This window comes from Parasteatoda tepidariorum, chromosome 9 (genome assembly GCF_982258835.1).
Source record: "Parasteatoda tepidariorum strain Cologne lab strain chromosome 9, Ptep-v5.0, whole genome shotgun sequence".
NCBI classification, from domain to species: domain Eukaryota; kingdom Metazoa; phylum Arthropoda; class Arachnida; order Araneae; family Theridiidae; genus Parasteatoda; species Parasteatoda tepidariorum.
Genome location: NC_141763.1, coordinates 58,409,200 through 58,432,807, shown reverse-complemented (window position 1 = coordinate 58,432,807; position 23,608 = coordinate 58,409,200). Strand labels below are relative to the sequence as shown.

The window sequence follows — 23,608 nt, the reverse complement described above, 5'->3', positions numbered from 1 at the left end:
TCCATGTTTTTCAAAAATACATTAAAGCGTAAAAACGTTTATTTATGTATTTTTTAAAACTACCGTATTTACCATTATATTAAAATAAATTAATGAATTATATAATGGAGTTCATAATTAGTTTTAAATATCTTTATTCCGTGATAAAACATAATAAATAAAATTATTTAAAATTTGTCAGTTTTTAAAAATAAATGGCGAAAGTTTTTAACAATAAAATACTAATATAAATTAAATTAAATTTTTTGACTACCCCTTTTTTTCTGGGAAAAAAATATTTTAATCAATTATTCAGAATTTTTCATAAATTTCAACAACCATAATTGTTTAAGTAATGTGAATGTTTAGAAAATTCTGTTATTACGTAAATAATATTTTTCTAAAATTAATTGTTATTACTCAGTTATTTATTTATTTTTTAAATTAATATGATTTCATAGTGTAAGGGGTTGTGTACTTCTTCTTTTGATTACTTTTATTTTAATCCACTCTAATAAAACTTTTAACGCATGCAATGTTTTGAAATGGATTGTAATTTTTACAATAATCCTCTTTTACACCTTATCCAAGTATCATTTTTATTTAATGGTCGATGACGTTTGCATATTTACTGACGTCACTTTATTCTTATACTTTTTCACAAACATCATGATTCATAAAAAGAAATGCTCTTTTCGAAAAATTTCGCGAATTAATTGCAAACAAAAAGATAGCATTTCCAAAACTTGTCATTTTTAGAAACAGTCATGGATTGCATGTATTGTTTACGCTTGTCAGATGATTGGGCGGAGCTTCAAAGAAAAGCAAAAAAGAAAGGAAGGAAGAGGCGGGGTTTGACACTTTATTAATTAAGTAATGAATTATTTCTCAAAATAAATTATTTTATACCTGTTAAAAATGCCTTACTGATTAAAAATCTTTCTAAATTTGTATGGTTGTAACATCACGTCACCTATATTATTATTTATTAGACATGATTTGTCCTGCTTATACATAGCGAATGAAAAATAGGATTTTTTATTTCTCGTATTTCATGGGCAGTTAACAACAATTTCTTAATTTTTAGGCTTTTAAAGATATTAATAATATACATCGTTCTTGGTTCGTTATTACATTTAAAAAAAGTAAAAACACAGTGTCAAAACAAAACAAGCGTCACATGATAGGTGACGTCAAAAGATAGTTGCTAAGCTGTTTGCATTGAAGGTGAAGGAAGGTTTGTGATGCGAGGTTGCATATCGTTGGAAAGTTCTTGTACGAACGAGTCTCGTGTTGAATTTTGAGAAATTACTGTATATTCCAGCTGGTATCAAAAAGATCAAACGCATAACTAAGTTGAACAAAAGATGTCTTCTCCAAGCGCTGGAAAGCGACGAATGGATACGGATGTTATTAAACTGTATCCTTTCTCTGAGAAATCTTAATCTGGTACCCCCCTGCGACGAATTTAGGGCCTTGTTTTGGTTGCAGTCACTTTTGTTTAGATTGAAGTATATTAAAAATTATGATGTAATTGTAAGCCTAAGTAGGCCTAAAGTCTCTACGTTGAAAATAAAATTGACAATAATGTCACTTTCCGATGGTTCAATTAATTGCATTGCAATTTTATGTGCGTTGCAGCTTAAAAACAAAAGAAGTAATCAATCTAAAATACGAAAAGCATTTCAGATTGGCACTGCATTTGACACTTTATTTAGAATTTTTTTAAATAGGTAAATAAAAAATCGATCAATAAGCTAATCGAATAATCTAAAACCTGTTTGACAAGTAATTTGACGATATAAATGTTTATTTTAAAAAAAAAATAGGCGAAGTTGTGTTATTTTTTGTATCTAATTATAGATTATTGTATTATGATAATCTAAAATGCATTTTAAACATTTCTGAAATTTTCTGTTTTAATGCTAATCCTAGTAAGAAAATGTTTTAAAATTTAATTTATAATTCTAGAATCATTGAAAATATTAAAAGCAATAAGAAAAGTAAGCGATAAATTTAGTTTGTATGATTTTATTTGTTAAGTCCAAAGAAACCAAGGTAATGCATATATTCTTTTAAAATCGATATTTTTGATAACAAAGTAAAAATTCTTAAGAATTGTAAAATGTGTTTTTAAATGATAAATGTTTTATTTTTTTACAACTTGTTCTTTTTTAATTACTGTGCATCCTTTGTTTTATTAAATTATCGATCGACTTCACGAGTATTAATTTTTAAAATGCAGTCATATATAAATAAATTTGTTTACATTATGCTGTAGTCTTAACTTTTCTCATATGTATGCTTTTTTGTTTTGTTTATATAGGCATTTACAACTTTGGTTATTTATATCTGAAGTCAATTATCAAACTGTTAATTAAATGTATAGTTTTGGAAGCCACATAATTTAGAATATAAACCATATTTAATAATACTTAACCATATTATCTAGCATAGAAAGCAAACATGAAGTCACAATTTTAGGTGGATTAAATGAATTTTGTGTCAAGTTCTATGGCCCAAAAGGAAGTAAGGAATAATTATATATTTCTTCAACAAAATAATCCTATAGTGAATGTATATAAACTAAATGCTTACATTAAAGTTGTATGTTTTAATCTTTCATATTTAAGAAAGTAATGAAAAATCAATATGGTCTGATGAGTTAAAAATATAAAACATTCTAATACTTTTTGTTCATTATATTTTCTTTCATTTATTCACTTTTTTTAATATCTAAAACTTTTGTTTGCCATAAAGAAATTTATTTATATTTATTGGTTCATTGATTTAAATTTTATTTTGTATTTTTCTTTCAATTTAGCTACATCATTATTGCCATAAACTAATAAATACTTATGACTTATATACTTGACTTATATACTAATTATCTTTTTCTGAAACTGGGATGATAAGTTTAGATTTTTAGTATAACTATTAGTAAAACAAGTACATAGTATTTGAATTAGTTTGGGAAGAAATGTTTGCCAAAAAGAATTAAACATTTAAGGATTTAATTTAAATTAACCCAATAAACTGTATATGTATAAGATAAACTGTATATGTATAAGATGTAAAGCTTCATGAGTTAAAAAAAAAAAAAATCTGTAACATGACTGTATTCTGAAAATGTTCAAGTCATAATCAAGAAGTGTAAAATTATCTGTGATAATGTTTATATACATTATGTTTAAAGTCATCATTTTAAGCCATATATTTTTTATAAAGGTTGATCTTCTAGCCATTTTAAGAAGAAAAAAAATCAATATCTGATTCACATTTTTTAATTAGTGCTGTACTTTAAATAATCTTTAACAAAGAGAAATTGGATATACATATTTCCATGCATGTACTTTTGACTACCAACTGAAACTACCAAGCATAACTGCTTGGTTACTGTATTTAAGATGAATTTAAAAAAATACATGGATTAATATAGTGATTCACCTGGAAGTGGCTAGAAGTTTTACCTTTCGAGTTGCAGTGAGTATAAGTTGCTACTTTGAGTTAGTTATTCAAATCTAATGTTCACTTGTAATATTTTTTTATATTCTTCACTTGCAGGGTTGTTTTTGCATCGGTAGTACCTGTTTGTGTCAAAATACCAAAAGGTTTTTTACTTGTAAAAATTTTATAAAATGTAATAGTTTACTAGAGGTTACTACAAGTTGTGTACCCTTTGAGTTGATTCCCTTTGGCAATATTTTTTTAGTTTTTACCAAAATTTGGCAACTTCTCTTGTGCCTTATGTGAAAAAATCACACATATTTATTCACTGAGATTGTTCATTGCATTTCAAGAAAAAGGAAATAAAGATCAAGTGTTTAAATTGAAGTTGTATAAAGTTAGAAGAAGTGTATAAATGGAAAACAATATTTTGCATGAACTTAACAAATAATTAAGTGGTACTTGCTCTTTTGGCAAAAACAACATATTTGCCATTGTGTTATGAAAAAGAAAATTTTTAATCTTTTAATATTTTACAAAGCTTTAAAATAGGCAAAAGAGACTGGTAAAATGTGTACTCAGCACTTGAGATCAATCAAAAAATAATAATTTGGGTCTCACAGAAGCAAAAGTTTTTGATGTTCTTGTGATAGTTAAACATGGTAAATGTCATAGTGCTATTTACCAAGTAATAACCATATTGCTGATTATTGAACTTACATCTTTGATTTATGTCATCAAAAAGCCAAAAATTCAGATAGTCTGATGAAAATAGAATGAAATTTGATTATTGGTCAAGATTAGAAGCTTTTGGAAGCTCTAGGTCTAATGCTTAATTTATCTGATTGTTGATGCTAATGATTTATTTGATAGTTTGTCTGTTTAGGTGTCTCTTGAACAGAAATACAGACATTCCGTTAAATTTAACAATTCAATAATTTTTTAAGAAAAATCTTTTTTAAAAAAATTACCTTAAAATTCTTACAAAAGCTTAAAAGGGCTAATCGCTTTCAATAATTTTGAGAGGTGATTTAATTATGCCAGTTTCTGTACTTCCATGGGAATTTAAAAAAAAATATATATGAACCAAGTAACCGATCTGTTTTCCGGGTCCTGGATAAAGCTTTTCAAAATCTTTTCTTAGCTTCATTAACAATGCATTAGTAATGAATGCATTTAGAAAATTTAATGTGTTAGTGTCTTACAATGGCAATAATAAACATTTTCTTTCTCTGAAAAAGTAAAATCTTTAAATGTTGTTACTTACAGGCACAATGTAATTAACCTATCATTATCCTTCTTAATAGTTCAAAAACTTTCACTAATTTTGATGCAGAAAGTTTTGTCTAATACTAAGCTAATGGATAAGTACAAAATTGTAGATTGTTACATACTTGCAAAAACTAATTTATAATTTTTGCTATTTTAGGCACTGGCTATATTTAATATTTTTAAAGTTGTACATATACAAGTTAAACTTGCATTGAAACCTCATTTTTGTTTTAAACTATCTTTTTTTCCAGCACCATATGAAGGGGGTGTATGGAAAGTAAGAGTTGATTTGCCAGAGAAGTATCCATTCAAGTCTCCATCAATTGGTAAATTATATTACAGTTATATAGTATTTAATCATATAATATTTAATAGTATGTTTAATTTTAATTTTATCTTTTTTTTCTCCATCTAAACAATAGGTTCTAATTTTTAGCCAAAATTTTAAATTTACATGATGTTCATTTTGAATTAACAATGTTTATTAATTATTCATTATGTGGGATGCAAAAAGAGTTAGGATTTAATGCTAAGAAAAGCAAATTGATTTTGCACATTCTTCTTTGTCGGCACAACAGCCCCTTGCAGGCCTTGGCTAGCTCAACAGCTGACAAATGGCAGCGCCTCCTATCCGTGGCAACTCTCTTCCAATATCTAATCTTTTGGGTTTTCAGGTCAGTTTGAATGTCGTTGATTCTCATGGAGCTCTTTTCAGGGCTTCTCCTTGTAGGGCCCATCCACCGCAGCCTATTACTTCATATTATTTGTGTAATTTGGGTCTGGTTATAGAGTTGGTAGAGCTTGAAGTTACATCTGGTTAGCCAGCATCCCCTTTCTTGAATTGTGCCAAAGATGGGCTCTGAGGATCTTTCTTTCAAAGGTGTCCAGTGACCCCTGTATATCTGAATTTAGGGTCCAAGTTTTGATTCCATAAAGCAGTACAGGAAGTATGAGTGTCTTATGGAGTTTTAACTTTGTTTTTCGGCTGAGAAAGTTCGATCTTAATTGTCTCCTCAGTCCAACGAAACACTTGTTAGCCATTTTGACTCTATTGTTGATTTCTGCTCTAAGTATGGATTGTTAACAACAGTGCCAAGGTATTTGAATTCATTAACCCTTACAAAGGTATAACTATTAATACACAAAGGGGCACTGTAATTTACTGTTGAGGACGAAAATTCCATGAATTTCCTCCTATCTTCGTTAATAGAAAGACCTATATTTGTGTCAGCAGCTTCAAGAGTTCGAACCTATTCTAAAGACCTATTTTAGAGAGTGCCTTTTCGGTCTAATCCATTATCCCGGATACATTTATCCAAAGCAATATTAAAAATTGGCAAGCAAGGGAATCACCCTGACTCAAGTCTCTTTCAGTTACAAAGGGTTCACAAAGATGGTTTTGAATTTTAATCCTGTATCTCACATTATTGAGTGTATCACCGGTGAGGTTAACAAGCTTCGCAGGTATACCGAGCTCATTCATTGCCTCAAGCAACTTATCCCTCTTGATGCTATCATAGGCAGATTTTGCTCATTGGATCACTAAATAATCAAGTAAGGAAATCATTCACGATAAAGAGCCATGAAAATAACCAATAAAATAATTCCAGTAAATTTTTTAATTAGGTTTCAATATAATTTAATGTAAAAAATTAGTCTGAAAATGTGTTATTCATAATAGTATTATGTGCATTTTTTTTCCAACTATGCAACTAAACATGTAAAGTCATGCCTTCACCAAAGGTAATTCATACTGAAAAGGCAACCTAGATAATTAGTAGGAAACAAGAATGTTTTCTAACTTTGCGAACTGGCACTTGTAAGGCTGAATCTAGGTTTTTACTCTCCCTTTCCTTAAAACACAAAAAATCTTTTTTTCTTATTTAGTTGATTATTTGAATAGCTTTTTTTATGCAGATTTTGGAGTGGGATTCAGCAATTCTGAGCCACGAGACAGTCGTAGCTCTCTTCCTCCCTTTGAATATAGCTTTGGGTATTAGTAATCCCCAATGTTACACTGTGTTTAATATAAAATTTCAAATTTTATAAATTGTAATTTTTAAAAAAAAATTATTTTTATGCTTGCTTTTTGGTGGCTTTTATTTATTATTTTTTATTGATCTACCTCAGAAAGTATTTGTGACCTGTAAGTTATGAACCACATCTTAAAATTTTTAACTTTCTTTTTTTTTTAAAAAGCTACATAAAATTATCATTAAATGTATAAATTTATTCAAACGAAATAAGCTGTGTCTTAATGGGAAGGTTTTGGTGTCAGTACCTATGTGGAAACAATCTAAAGTATCAAATTCACAATGCTTTAGTTATTTAAAAAGTCAAATATCATTTTTTTTTTAATATCATTAGATATTTTAGAATTAACCGTTAGAAATGTATCATTACTAGAAAATTCAAATTGTGGAAACATCCTAATTTAAGGATAACTTTTTACATTCATATTTATTTTTATGGTAATCTTTGATTTTTAATATTTGTGAACCAATTAATTAAAAATAAGTAATGTAATGTGAAATATTCATTTGAAATGCATTTTGCATATCATTTGAAAATAGTACTCTACATTATTGTGTTTTTGTTTTCTTAATTATTGATTTTTATGTTATAAATAAATTATTATTTGAAATTTGTATGTTCATACCAAATACATTTGAAAGTTCATACCATTTTCCTGTTACTTTTTTTAGGATTCATGAACAAAATATATCATCCCAATATTGATGAAGTGTAAGTATGGCATTTATACTTAATTAGTTTTCACCACAGCTGTCAAATTGGTGTATTAATTTATGTAATGTTTTGTTTTTTCTTCCATTAAATATTGTTTTATCTATTGTATCTATATAAAAAATTTTATTAATTTTTTATCGGCATTTGGTGCTAGTCCCTAACATTATGCTGGTTTACAATTGTAGGGAATGAAATTGGTGAATATAAATTAAATAGCATTTGGGATTAATTTTTAACGTGAGAAGAATCTGAAAACTTTTTTGGACTTAATAGTCTTACTCTGCCTGTTTAAAAAGTAAGCCAAGAAAGTGCTCTCTTCTAATTTCTGTATTGTTATAAGAATCCATTTTAAAACTTTGAAAGATTGGATGTTTGAGGAATGTCTATTGTTACACCCACACACATGCACAAAAAAAGGAAATGAATGAATAAAAGTGTGAAGATTAGAATACAAAAAGGTAATTCATTGTTTTTAATTACCTGTACTATTCTAACAGCTTGGTGTGAATGATAGTTTGTTCATTTTCATCTAGGATAGCATAGTAAATTGAAATGGTTTATTGTTTTACTTCATTATATTATTCCCCTTAATAATGATTTATATGAAAAGCTTATTAGCTTGTTAGGCTGTCAATATATAAATAAATATAGTAAAAAAATATAGTGAAATATAGTATATATATATGGCATATATAAAAATATAGTTAAAAAATGTAAATAAGTATTAAATAATTTAAATGGTTTCCTTTTGTGAGAATTAGTTTCACATGTTTATTTTTTCACGATTTGTGTTGATAGGCATTTTCCAGTAAGTTGTTGCTGTTCTTTAATTATTCTCGTGGCTGTATAAGTAATTTTTGGTTATAGTTAATAAGGGGCATGGGACAACATAAATGGCAAGCCATATTTTTAAATTACTTTGGATGTGCATTTTTAGAGGAAGACTACCACAAGTTCAATTTGGGAAATAATATGCTACTGTTTATTTTGTTATGTAGTTAAAATTCTTAAAAATTTTAAAATTCCTCTGGAAACTCTACTAAGGAATGTCACCTTTGGAAAAAGTTGCTTATTACTTTATTGTGGCATGCAGTTCAATAGCATCATTCACACAGCGTTTACTTTGTTGACTTTTACTGCTGTTCCAAATTACTTTCATTAGAATATTCGTAAAAAGATTTTCTTTCGTAAAGTATTATGGGTTATTTTGTGTCAATCAGCATTTTGATATACAGAACGTACTCTCTATTCAAATTGTTTTTTGTTTAGGGTAATGTCTTAACTTGATGTTTTTTAGGCTTTCATTTATGTTTTAAGTTATCAAAGTTTGTATATTTATTTCATTGTAGTTTATAAATGTCACTTTCTTTTAATAAACTTTCACTCCTTTGTCTCAAAGTGTCATATTTCACCTTACCCCCCCCCTTCTCACATATCATGCTACATTGCACATCATGCAAAATATTGCATAAAATACAGAAAGGTCTTTTCTTTAAATTTTTGCTTTGTGTTTTAACGGCATTTTTAAAGTTAACAATAATGGTTAGATGTGTACTTATTTTGATGACAATGATATAAAAACTGACTATAATTTATTTAATCTGTTGATATTAAATGTTTTAATAAAATTATTTGCTGCCACACTTGTATCATTCTCTCCCTCCTCATTGTCACAGGCGTATCAGAATTTTTTTTACAAGCCCCTCCCTTCCAAGCATGAAATTATTTATGTTAATATTATAATTATTGTTATTATTTTAAATTACTACTTTTTTGATGATTGTGCTCCGGAAAAATCCAGATTTCTAGATTTTTTGCAGTTTTCCGGAATTTTCCGGAAATTTGAGGTCCAGAAGTTTCAAGAAATCATTGATCACTTTTATGTATAAAAATTCTTGCTTATTTTATTTAAAAATATTAGAACTAGAATTTATACTTTGGCATCTCTTTCATTTGTAAATATTTTTCTATGGTGGAATAATGTGATTAGTGTTAAAAGTAAACTTAGACATAATATGTGATTAGAGATAAAAGTAAACTTAGACATAATTACTCATTTGAATTATGCTGCATATAATTTATTTAGAATGTCATGTTTTAAAAATATCAATGATTTTATAAAGGCATTAATTTTTGAAATGCGTCATTAATGATTTTACTCAACAAATTTTCAGGATTTTTGATTTCGGTTCACCATTACCCCTGCATATAGGCCTAGCAAAATGGTTTTATTTAATATTGTTCTTATTTTAGTTTTAAATTTAAATAATTTAAATTTTCTTAATTGTATTTTTATTATTACAGGTCTGGAACTGTTTGTTTGGATGTCATAAATCAAGCCTGGACTGCACTATATGGTAAGTGATTTGTGACAATATTTTTTAAAATATTTTTGTTTGTATTTTTAATGTCCCTGCCCTTGTTACAGCTTCAAGTTTTTAACTATGCTTTTTGTTTTGTTGGATAATGTATAAGTGATTGTTAATTATGTTGGGAGTCAAGTTTTTTCTTTTTATAAAGGATGAAGAAATTACTTGCTAGAAATAAAAGTGGATGGTTATTACATATTTTAAAGTTTAGTTTTTAAACACTTATTGTATATAATGTCAATTTATCGGTTTGTATTTAAATTTCAGTTTTACATCTGTTCATGGAGTAATATTCAATTTTATCTTAAAGAAAATTTAAAGTGATTCAGTGTATGCTGGTTCTATTTTTTGTAAAATGTCATATAATTTGTGCATTCTATAATACTAATTTTTTTTCAATACTCAATGACAGTCTAATCCTTGATAAATTAATCTGGATTTCTGGGAATCATTTCACATTTTGAAATATGACCTTTCTTGTATTTCATTCTTTCCTTAAGTTTGGGATTCTATTTTATTTTAATTATTACATCTTGCAACACCTGCGTGGTGCGTAGCGTTTTTAAAAAGTGCTTAAAGGTGCTTATTTTCGTTTTTTAAGGGCTTTTAATTGTGCTTTTTTCATTGAGTGTTTTTAAAAAGTGCTTAATTTTCCCTTTTTCAAAATGAGATATTTCTTTTACTATGCTAATTTTCGTTTCGCATTATGCAAAAAGTCACAGTTTACATTGTTCTATTCAACGTTTTCACAATTAATTTAGCCCCAATCTATTTCGGCGTATTGTCAGTCCGTAGCGTATGAAAATGCCGTTAGTTTTACATGATTCAAAATTTAATAATTTTTGACAATTGTCAAAAACAGTGCCAATATAAATTTGTTTCAAACATAATACATTTTTAGTATCAGAGGCAACAGTAATTTATATATTTCTTGGCAATCAAAGAATATTAATCACACTGGATAAACTTGTAACTAAGTAAAGTTGTTGAAGCTTAAAATGATAGAAAATAACATTCAGAAAATTGTTATAAAAAGAAAAAAAAAATCTTTAGAGAACTACAGTGGAAGAAAGTTTTGTATCTGAAATCGTCTGGTCATAGATGAAGATAAATCGTTGAGATAAACTGTTACTGAATCTTAAAAAATGAAAAAATATTGTCAATATTTATCCAATAATTTATTGGTTAAATTAAATTTAATTAGTTGAAGAATGTTTGACATTATACATGTCACTGATAAAAAAATGAAAAAATAAAAAAAACAGACTATAAATGACACGCTTCTTTCCATTTGCAGGGAAAACCTAGTAGGGATAATAGCATTAAGTGAACGCTATACTTATGGAGAAACGCTTCATTGCAAAATCTGTTTTACTTATTTAATCTGTTTTACTTATTTATGTAATTTAAAGTGTAGAAAAAAGTATAGAATAAACCAAAGTAAACTATGAAGTAAACGATGAAGTTTCAACAAAAGTAAACTATGAAGTTTAAAATGCTGAATTTTTTTAGGTATCAAAATGCAAGAAAATTATGGTAGGATTCTATAAAAAAAGAAATGATTCTATTATTCGTTTTCATTTTGATATTTGGAAAAAAAAATCAGCATTTGAAATTTTTTGGTTTTCCTGGTTACCTTTACTTTTTTACTGGTTATATTACTTTATTTACATACACTTTAAATTACCTATGTAGGTAAGACAGAATTTGTCATTTCTGCTTGGTATAGCATCCTGTTAAAAAACAGACTTCAAATTCAAAAATAAATCAGTTTTATTTGATAAAAATATATTTGACTATAGGTTATTGTTTTCCTTTTAAGTACCATGAGCTTTCCCAGATACCACCAGTAATACACATATTGTTCGTTGGGAGCCTCTGATTTAAATGAAACATGAATTTGAGTCTGAGATTTTTTTAGTTCTTTGTACTATATTTAATTGTTAATTAATGATGTGATAATTTTTCCCTTTTGTAGCAAGACTATCTAATGAGGCTAAAAGGTGTAACATTTAAGGTTAATAACATTCAGAATTTAGTCTGGGTGTTTTTAATACAATGTTACCAGAAAATTATTCTACTTTCTCATTTTTTCCTGAATGAAAATTGGGATTTTCAGTGGGAAATAACTAGTTAACTTTAAGTAAGTGCAAATATTTGTTTTGATTTTAATAAAAGAAATTTTTTCATGAACTATTACCCAAGGAGCTTCAGATATTATCTTACACCAGGGTTGTTAAATTAAATTGCTAAATATGATTTCCTTTCTGAATCTGGGTTAAAATTATTTTAAAATTTTTTTTGAAATGCTGTTAAAATTATAAGTTCTATGTTAAGTCTTTAAATTTGTATGCTTGTTTTTGCATATGGTTTACCCACATATGAAATTATAGTTTTATTAATTTTAGAAATCTCAATCTGCAATACACAGTTGATAAAGCCAGCGCATTTAATTTTAGATTTTTTGCAGCTTTAAGTTTACTTGTTCGATAGTCAATATATGTTTAACTATGTTTTTTCTCCCTCAGTAATTGTCTGACAATAAAATTAAACATGTATATTTTTTGTAAAATTCTGAAAAGGAGGCTGAAAAAATAAATATTTTGTTATTTTAATTTTCTCCTTAAAAAAATGTTTAGTATTTTTATTTTTAGTTAGTTTTATTTCTAAGCATTTATCTTGAAATATGTTCCGATGGCATTTACATCATGCATGAAAATTTCTATCTTCAGTTCAATCTTCATGATAATTGGAATCTTTGATGGGACTGACCAAAAAACTTAGATCTATCGAAAATTATACTAGACTGTAAATTAGTTTTAATCTTTTTTTTAAAAAAAATTGTTGTTCTGGAAGCATGTTTATATTGTTTTAGCATGTAGATTTTTAAAAAGTTTATTTTTGGTTTTCGTTTTTAAAAGTCCTTAAAGGTGCTGATTTTTGATAGTTTGTAAAAAAATACTTTATTTTCTTTTTTCTAAAAGGAAATGTTTTTCTTTGCTATGACAATTGTTACTATGAATAGTGCAAAAAGAGTGGTTATCACAGTTGTGAAGTGCTTATTGTTTTACATGTTGAATGAACAACTCGAGGGCTTAATAAATTTGCTTGTACACTGAGCCAGTTTTTTTAAAAAAAGAATCCCGTAGTCTCGGCATAATCAAAAGAATCCTGTAGTCTCGGCATAATCAAAAGAATCCTGTAGTCTCGGCATAATCAAAAGAATCCTGTAGTCTCGGCATAATCAAAAGAATCCTGTAATCATAGGCGTTCATCTCGTTGAATTTTGTGAGAAACTCTTTACTTCAGGCATTGTCTCTCGCCCTTTAAAATCGAATAGAATATCTCTCGAATTTCTTAACATCAAAATAAAAGTTTGTTTTCTTTTCCTAATTATTTCTTCGTTGATGAAGAGTTATACCTCATAGGAAAGCCCATCACATTATTGCACTGTTCTGTTTTTAGATAAGTACCACAATCTTTAAACTCTAATTGCAGATCGATCGTTCAGTATTTAAATATTTTCATGCGGGTCAAGAGCAGTAAAAAAAACACAGCTTCATCACTTCAAAATTTTAGTCTCCCTTTTATTCATTTGATTTAATTAGGATAAAAATTTATTACATTATTATAATAGATGGAGGTTGTGTCTGAGAGACCATCCACTTTTGTATTAAGTATTTTGAGCTTTTTATTGTAGTGATATTTTTCTGGATTTGTTTAAATTTTCAGCACTTCAGTGTTATTTTATGGAAATTTTTTTTTTATAAATTCAAAACTTATTAGAGGCAAGATTTTAAAAAAAGTATGATTTTAGGAATCACTTCAATTTTTTAATGTTTAGAAAATGTAGTAGGAAATTTTATGTGATTCATATTTGTCAGAAAAAATAGTAATCTTTTTATTATTTGATTTAAAAATGTTTGAAACTGGCAATTTAATCTTGCATATATTAAATAGGGGACTGTATAATAATTTACTTCTAACAAAAATATTTTGCTGCATTGCTCACTGAATTTTCATTTTAAAATTATTGAAATTATTTTTATTTGATTTAATAATGCATTGAACTAAATTACAGATTGTAAGAAGAATTTAATTGGTGTCATTCACTAATCTTCATTTATAATATGAATTCATTTAGGTTATCTTAGTTCGCTTACTTTCTACAAGTCTTTAACAATTCCTTAAGATCAAAAATATTAGTGTTATAAATGCTTTTATTTAGTATACACCAATAAAATTTTTTTATTTAGTTCTGAAAAATACATCCAATAACTTTTTTGAAATTTAAGTATCTAACTGTAATTTTAAGATAAAATTACTGTTTTTTTCAAGTAATTATTAGTCTAATGAAAATAATAAAATATAATAAAAACTCAACATTAAATATATTTTTAAAATTTAGCATAAAAGGTTTTTTTGGTGGCAAATAAAATTAAGAATAATTTACTTATCATGATTTAGTAAAAAATGTCCCTGAAATATGCAATTTATAAGAAAAACTTTCATTTAATGTGGAATGCGGGAAAAAATTTATTGTTGTTCTATTTTTTAAAAGTGCTTACAAATATTAGAGCGCTTAAAATGTGCTTATTTTTTGTTGAAAAATTTGTTAACACACCCTGTTTAACTGTTTTCTTTATCAGTGTATTTCTTTTAATTTTTAGCTTAGATATCTTTAGTAGTATATACTTATTTCTCACAAATTCTGAATTTCAATAGTCCAATACTGGTACTGTCAATGCTAACAATGCAGATTACCAAAAATGTCAACTTATATGCTCATATGTTTAGAGTCCCTTTCTCATATGCTGAAACAATTTGTTTTGACTCTTAGAATTGTCGCTGTTTTGGTTATTGCAAGAGTTTAATTGTTGCTTGAAATTGTTTCCTCTAATTATTTTTATAATTAGAGGATTATTTTTTATAATTAATCTAATTTTTTGATAGATGGATAATTTTTTTTTCCAGTTTTGAAAGATATTAATTTAAAAAAAAATATGTAAAAAGAGTACTGATAATATGATTTAAAAAATAATGATAGGAAATAAAAATTGAATTAAAATAATGCTTTATAACATTTCAGTTATTGTGTTTTGAATTATTATATCAAGTAAAATTATTGAAATTGACCATATGCAGTTGAATAGGATTTCTTATAACAGTAAATAATTTTTGAGATCTATATAAATTTTTTACTCAGCTTTGCAAATTTTTGAGAATTGCAGTTCTATAAATGTGGGTTTTATGAATGATTCTTTTTTGTCATTTTAGAGATTGAAAAATAAACTTAATATTTCGAATTCTATATCCAGTAATGGTTTTTTAATTTTTCAAATATAATAATCAAATAGATTGAGTTTGACTAAAGACCGCATTTTAAATGGATTTCTGAAATTTGTTTCTCTTGAAATGAAAGATATTTTTATTAAATGTTATTTTATTGAAGAATCTTGCTTATATTTCTCAGCTGGAAGGAGGTGGAGTAAATATTCTTCTGAGAAACTATAGGGGTTATGGGGTTTCTTTTGTTTCAAGTTACATAATTTTTACTAATGGGGGGCTTTGGTCACTTTTCTTGTTTTTTTTTTTAAATGTTAGAGTTTCTTTTTTTGTATTTGGATCACGATTGAATAGTTTTTAAATATTATTAAAAAGTCAAATTTTTATTTGCATTTGTTTATATATATATTTTTTTTTTAAAAAAAATTTCTTTTAAATAATTGACACAATTTCTTTTCTTGTTTTCAGTGTTTAAGTTCTTTTTTTGTCTTTAGTTTGTTTAGCTATTATTAGCTTTACTTAGACTGAAGCATATTTATCCATATCTGATTATATCTTTTACGGGGTCACAGTAGCCAAAAAAATGACCAAAATATCTATATTTTTTTATTGTTTGCAGTAAAACTTCAAACTATTTCTCAAATGCACTGAAAAAAAAAAAAAAACCGTCTCTCTATCTACATTTTTTAAAAAAGTTATGAATGGTTTTGGATTGCCCTAAAACAGAAACTTGATCAGTAGACAAACTTTAAAATGCCTTTTCTCATAGATGATGATTTTGTGTTTTAATCTTAATTAAATCCCTTAGGAATTTTTTTCTATTTAAGACAAAGCTTTGAAGTAAACTTTTTTATCTTAAGTATAGTACACTGATTTAAATAGTACACAGAATAATCTTTTTATGAGGTATTACAATTTTCACAGCATGTTATATATATTTTATAGGAATTTTTAACCTTTTTTCTACTTTTTTACAAAATCTGTAAAAAATGTTTTAATTCATATATCAACAAATGAATGCACAAAATTGTTATGAATATTGTAAGCACTAAAAAAAAGTTTTTTTTGAAAATATGTTAAAATAAAAAAGCCTTAGTGATTTAAAAATTTAGAATTTTTCCAATTTTTTTAAAATTTTAAAAATAATAAACAGTTCAACTATTTTTTGAAGATAAATTATTGATTATAAGTTAAATGAGCAAGTAAAGCATCCACAAAATGAATGATTATACCTTTATTTAAAATGTTGCAAGGGTACTGTGACCCCTTAACTTTGTTTATTTTCATAACTAATTTGGTATGAAACAGCATCAACATTTTAATTTTGAAATATTTGTTTCAAGTAGTAACTTCAGTCTGGTGATTAAAAATGCTTTATTGTATTTAACAAGTATGAACTTAGGTTAACAAAATGTGTTTACTAGGCTACATAATTTGACCATTGGAATATTTTTTAAAAAAGTCTTTTTATTCTTATAATTTAACACTTTTTAATTATCACACAGCATTCTATATCAAACTTTGAATTGTTTCAATCTGGGACACTATTGTAAGTTCATATACATAAACTAGATTTTATTTTATGAATTTTCTGTTCTTATTGTATTTGTTGTTATTTTTTTTTTTTTTTAATATTTGTGTCTCCTTTACTAAAGATCAATGTTTTATTTCAGATTTGTCAAATATTTTTGAATCCTTCCTTCCTCAGTTACTAACCTATCCTAACCCGATTGATCCTTTAAATGGCGATGCTGCTGCAATGTATTTACATAAGCCAGAAGAGTACAAGAAAAAAGTTCAAGGTACCTAATGTTTTCATTTGAATATATTAAGGTATATTATTCAATATGCCTTCAACCTCTCCTTACTAAAAGTTATAGTTGTTTGGTAGTGTAGAATTCTATAAGTAAATTTCATACAACCATGACTTTTTTTTCCACTTTTATTTTTATCTTGATTGAAGGAATGTTCCTAAGTATGTTACATATAAACACAGAGTTGACTAATAAGTAAGAATATTATTTTTTAGAGATCTCTCTAAAAATAAAAAAGGGGCAGGAGGATTTTTCAAAAACAAAGACACCTTCAGTTTTGAATTGCCCTAATCATGCTAATTAATTATATCTAGCTAGATTCATGCCTTTCAAAATAGAATTAAAAATACTCAAATAAATGTGAGAAATATTTTATATTAAGTTAGCTTAAAAATAATTTTAAGTAGTTATGATTATATGAATTTCCTTTTTTCTGCTACTGCAATCTTTTTCTTAAAATAAAAACAGCATTTTTTTTCTGAAAAGAAGGGGACAGCATTTTTACAAAAACTGCAAGGACAGTGCATTTATTTCCATGAAAGGGTAGGAAAGGGGCAACACCCTTCTAAAAACACTTAGGGAGAACACTGATTTTTATTACAAATTTTCTCATAATTCGTCAAATATTTGCAATTTATAATGAGTTAATATCTTTCACGTAAAAGTGAAATGAAATGTAATTTGTTATCATGACCACTTAACTTAGTCTCTAAAATCTAATCTGAACTCTAATTTTTTTTTATCACTGATGTCTTTTTGAATCATAAAGTCGAGTATTTTGAACATTTTAGTTTTGGGATATGTAAGCATTTTCTACTTTTTGTTATTTGCTTAAAAATTTTTATATCTGGCAAAAACCATTAAACTAAGAAAAGATTGAAAAATAAAATAGTTGGTCCTTCAGCTGTTATGATGAAACTATTTTCTATCTGTTCTATTCATATGATGGGAACATCAATCAACTATTTCCACCGTATTACAATCACTGTCGTCGGTATCGAAATTTCAAGAGCTAATTTAAATTGATAATCATTTTTAATAATTAGTTTTAAGTGTGTAGAAATTTTAATTTTAGAAGTAATTGTAAAAATTAATAAGATTATTTTTATTCTATTAGTTTTAATTTCATCTTTATTTTGTGCAATATAATTTAAGTATTTTTAAAGTGGGAATAGTGTATGTTTGTAAATTGTGTAGAATATTTGACATTCTACTGCCAAATGTAGACCAAGGTATGGTTTTACCTCAGTTTACATTTGGCATTAGTGTTTTATAAAAATAAAATAAAATAATTGAAGGTTTATATATTTTATCTTCAGTTTTTTATGTATATTTATTGTGTCACATAGGATGATAAAATATTGTTATAATATCTAATAGGAGTAATAAAATTTTATTTTTGAATTAAAACAAAGCAATTAAATTGGATATATTTTAAGCATGTTTGCGGATCACATAAGAAATACACATTGTAATGGTAATTTAATTCCTGTTAAAGCCTTAGGTTGAACATTCTTTTTGGATAAGGGAAGAAAAAAGGTTTGCTTTTCATGTGCCACATACCTGTTTCTACACAATGTTATACAAAAAACTTCTTTGCGAGAAATTTAAATCTTCATTTTTTACTGTTTATGAATTAAATGTTATTACAATTCCAATTATTATATTAATATTTTGTTCTGCATAATTTCTAGTGTGATAAATGTTTCTTTATATTTTAAATATTCTCCTAAAATTCAGATGTAATGCATAAAATTTGACATTTATCACCAGGGTCATGTTAGCAACACCAAAATTCTCAAAATGAGTGCACTGAAAAACATAGTGCAAATAATTGAAACCAATAAATGTACTGAATTTTTTTTCTATTTGTGCCAATCAATATTTTAATTAAAATGAGCAGAATTTTGGTACAATATATTGTACATAGTTAAATTATTCTCCTTAGTGTTTCATCCTTCTTCAAATAGTTATGTGGGAGCTTTTTCACATCCTTTTCAACCCAAAGGATTTGGTATGGTAGGATCAGTGTATGGTATCATTATGTATATATATTGAGTGTTCCTCACACTAATGTATTGACATATTTTGCTTTGGCTATATTAATACAATATTAGAAAGCACTCTTTTTGTAGATATAATTGTGTGAGCTGATGAAGATATATCTATCCTCCCCCCCAAATTTTTATTAACTTTTATTAATTTTTTTAATAATTTTCTTTTCTCATTATTTTGGAATTTTTTTCCATGTTTTCTCTACATTTTGAGTGAGCATATGTATGTATATATATATAATATATATCATTGCTATAATCAAATTTAAAATTTATTTCACAAACTATGTAAATTAGAAAATATCTTTAAATTGAATTTGATATATACAGGGATGAGATTCTTCCGCGGATTCGCGGATTTCCGCTTTTTCTCAGATTTTTCCATTTTTTCCGCTAATTTCCGCTGAAATTGCTATTTGCACAAGTTAAAGTATTTTATGAGGAATTTTCCGCGGAGCGAAATCATTGAAGTCCTCATTCCTTCATCTGAAGTTTCTCTAAAAATCATTTCCTTGGGATAAAACTGGTTGACCTTTATACAGGGATGAGATTTTTTTCGCTTTTGTCTCTCGAATTTCAGCCTTTTTATCAAAAACTCAGATTATCTAAAAGTTTCTTTTTTTTTATTTATTTATAAATATCCCCTTTTTTTAAAAGAAAAAATTCAGTCGTTGAAGTCAAATAATTATATTTATTTACGATTTTCAACGAAAAACAGAAAATTCAAACTACGTCCTAGCTGCTAACCCTTCCGCAATGTTTACTTATATTTGCCTTTTCTCCGATTTCAGGCACAGAAAATAAGATTTTCCGTGTTTTTTATCCGTCAGCGGGATAGCTCGTATTTTCGTAATTTAGACGTCGCTGCTTCTTGTATTCTGGAGTGAAAGCAAACAAAAAAAGCGAAAAAAAAATAGAGGTGAAATTGCGTTGAAAATATTTATTTGCTCATTCAATTAATCTCGTAAATTTTTATTTATTGTGTAAACAAAAAATAATTCAAACAAGCTTTTTAGAAATTCCAAGTCCAGACTCTGCAAATATCTCAATTTTTATTCACACGATTTTAATATCAATCATCGATTTTCGTATTTACCTGATTTAAAAGTTGCGCATTGCAATTCTGACTTACGCTTTTTAAATATCGTACATTATGACTCGTATTTACGAGATTTAAAAATCTAATATCGTGTTTTGTATTTTTGAATTTTTAAAATCGCGATTTTATTATCAATCATCGATTTTCGTATTTACCTGATTTAAAAGTTGAACATTGCGATTCTTATTCAAGCCATTTAAATATTGTACATTGCGATTCTTATTTACGAGATTTAAAAAACCAATATCGCGATTTGTATTTACGAGCTTTTAAAACCCTATGTAGCTACCCTATGTACCCTATGTAGCTTAAAATCCAATATCGTGATTCGTTTTTGCCGTTGTAATATCTCGCGATTTTAAAATTATGCATCTTGATCTAAAAATTACGCATCATGATTTGTATGTTCGCATTTTTTAAATTCGATGCAGAGTTTCATATTCACGTGATTTAAAAGCCTCATATCGGGATTTATAATCACATGGTTTACAAGTTTAAAAATCGCACTTTTTTTGTCAAATTTTTGTTTATATATATATATTCTTGGATTTCCTCTTTTTTACTTTCTGACTACTCTCATCCCTGTATATAGAAATGTCTGATTCACCCAAATATTTTACAGCCACTATACAACCAATATTGGCACTATATGGAATTGTCAGATTCACTCCATATTTTGTATTCATTATTAGGCAATATGGGCCCCATAAAGGCCGATATTGGCCCTATGTATGACCAATATTGAAACATCTAGACAACACAATATTGACCCTCCAGTGTATGCTCATATAGGACCCATATGGTGCCAATTTTGAGCCCAAATGGAGCTGTGGTGATATTGTTGCTAATGGCAAATACTATTCTAAACTGAAATGTGAAAACGAATGTCTATCACATATATAACTGATTTTAAATCCTCTCTTCCAGAGTATGTCAAAAAGTACGCAACTGAAGAAGCCCTCAGAGAACAGGAGGAAGATCAGTCGAGCAGTGAAAGCTCTATGAGCGACTTTTCGGATGACGAAACACAAGATATGGAACTATAACAAAGCTAGTATAGGGGAATTGGGGATTAAATAGGGGGGGAGGGATAAAACAAGGGACTACAACAATGAGGGATTGGGGGGATGGGGGGAAAACATTTGCAGAGTTAATCATGTGTAAATTTTTTCATGTTAGATATTGACAGATGCTGCTTTATAATGTTTGCAGCTTATTCTTTTTAGCAGTGTTCCCTAAAAAAATAGCTTAATTTCCTTGTAAATAACAATAGTTTACTGTGGCATTCAATAATATTTCATTTTTGGTGACTTTATAGTTTATAAAGAATTTAATAAAACTGCGCATTTATAGTCATGAGGACACACATATTTTTTATGTAACTTGGGTTATTTTGTTCTAAGAATGAAAATGGTTTTATTTATTTGTTTTAATTAGCACTTTTTAAATATCGAGTGTATTTGTAATTTGTGATTTATCCCCTTTCATGTTAACAAAACTACGCTTTTCATGCTGCAATGACATTCTTTTGTTCTAACTTATTTTTTTGTTGCATATTTTTCATTTTTTCAGTTAAATCTGTCAAATCAGATAAGACAGTAATTAAATGTTATTTTAGATTTTTATGAAGTGGATGTTTTTAAAATTTTATGTTCGTATATATATATATATTATCCCCACTAGTATATAAATCTATATCTTGTGTTATGTGCCGAAATTCGATGTTGCATTGTGATACAAATTTGAGTATGATTTAATCAATTTTAGCTTTCTTTTTTTTATTTGGAGATATTGATACTGTGAAAGCTTTGTATTGTATAAAGATATGCTTATAGTTAAATGTGTGTTAAAAATCTGTTGTAATTTTGATAGGACTGTTAGGCTATTGAAGAAAAGTATTAGCATATTTCTTCCTGATTAATAATTCGAATAGCTGACTCATAATGTTAAACAGTTTTTTCATCAAATGCAATACATTTAATATTTCTGAATAAAATTTGTTTCTAAAAAGTTGTGTGATTTGAATCATTTTACCTTTTTGAATAAGATGTGTATTTAAACAGTGAATGCTATATTGTATGTTTAGCTATTTATTTCTACTAAACTAGCTTAAATTTCAATTTACTTTTTGTGATTATCATCAAATAATCATTAAATTAGTTTCTTATGTGATCTGTTCTTAGATTGTTAGTTCAAAGTATGTATTTAAATTCAAAAGTGGCTTAGTCAGAATAATTTGGTAAATAACACTGGAGTTAAATACTTTTCTTAATGTGTCCACAAAACTTTTTTCATTTTATTTTTCAAACTGGGCATATGGATTTCATTAACCACATGCCATTGCTTTCATCCTCTTTGCTAAATCTTGCAGTTTGGTTTCGATAAATATGTTAGCTTTTAACCCACGTCAAAGTACTATGACTTGACCTCAACCCATTTATAGGATGAGTATAACTACACACATATAAACTTGAATGCTGTAGGGAAGATAAAGTCTACTGGCCCAGTTATCTGTATATGGACGCTAGCTACTTGTCCATTATATTGGTTTTTATTCATTTAATTTCTGACCAAAAAAATATTTAATATTTTTTTTTGTTTTTCTTAGCTGCGGTATTGGTCCAATCAATTTTTTTTAGTCCAAGTCTAGTTTTGAATTTTAAATTTATTTCAGTAATTGGCCCTGATGGGGTTTTTCAACTTCAAAAAGCCTGTATACTCTTGAGACTGCCAACAATGGTTGAGATTGTATTTTACTTGATAATATTTAATTGTTAAATTTACTCAACTGAGTGGATAAAAAAACTAGCTGAAACGTAAATTGATGCTTTGCATTGCTGTACATTTAACTCAAACATCAGAATAAGAATAAAATATTATGTATATGCTGAATTGTACAATTCTTAACTAACTCAAATGCATTGCTGTACATTTAACTCAAACATCAGAATAAGAATGAAATATTATGTATATGCTGAATTGTACAATTCTTAACTAATTCAAATTTTTTGACATTTTTTTTCTTCTTAGCTTCAAAACTCTGGTCTTTGAAGATTAAACCAATTGCATTTTTAAGAGGTAAGCACTAAATAAACATAAGATAAAATTTTCAAAAAAGCATCCTGTAGAATGCAATAGGGTTCTCCGGAGGATATGGCAAATGTAACAAAAAGTTAGTTTACATTTTATTATTATTTTTTTAATTATTATTCCAACTTTATGAAATTTTACTATATACAAAAATCAGGACACAGAATTTTTGCACCAGCTTGCTATTGGTGACCCATATATTTAGGGCTAGTGAGTAAGGTACACAATTTGGCAAATTTTTGAGTTGCAGAGTTAGAGACTAGGGTTGCAATTGCCAGATGGTATTTCGATTATTTAAACTTTCTGAAGTTTTTCTTATTTTATTGAGTTTTAATAATGTGTGAATGACACAGTCCTTTGGGGAATCTTAGTTTTAATTTATATTTTTATTATTTTGTCATAAATGTGTCATCATTTTTCAGTTTTTGCATTCTTTTATAGTTTTAGACG

At 27.0% G+C, this 23,608-nt stretch overlaps 1 protein-coding gene across 1 annotated transcript; it reads left to right on the top strand.

Annotated features, from left to right (window-relative positions):
- Positions 1-1,126: 1,126 nt before the first annotated feature.
- Positions 1,127-22,078, top strand: UbcE2H (ubiquitin conjugating enzyme E2H). The gene is made up of 7 exons (XM_016049805.4): positions 1,127-1,399; positions 2,432-2,508; positions 4,950-5,024; positions 7,404-7,443; positions 9,751-9,803; positions 16,775-16,903; positions 20,996-22,078. The coding sequence occupies exons 1-7, from the start codon at positions 1,347-1,349 to the stop codon at positions 21,112-21,114; spliced, it is 546 nt and encodes a 181-aa protein (XP_015905291.1). The 5' UTR covers positions 1,127-1,346; the 3' UTR covers positions 21,115-22,078.
- The last annotated feature ends 1,530 nt before the right edge of the window (positions 22,079-23,608 follow it).

What these genes read in the sequence shown, in the direction of transcription:
- UbcE2H (XM_016049805.4), top strand. Translation starts at nt 1,347, where the DNA reads ATGTCTTCTCCAAGCGCTGGAAAGCGACGAATGGATACGGATGTTATT. An exon ending in GTTCTATGGCCCAAAAGGAA is followed by an intron (nt 2,509 to 4,949) that starts GTAAGGAATAAT and finishes CTTTTTTTCCAG; the next exon opens with CACCATATGAAGGGGGTGTA. An exon ending in AGCCTGGACTGCACTATATG is followed by an intron (nt 9,804 to 16,774) that starts GTAAGTGATTTG and finishes GTTTTATTTCAG; the next exon opens with ATTTGTCAAATATTTTTGAA.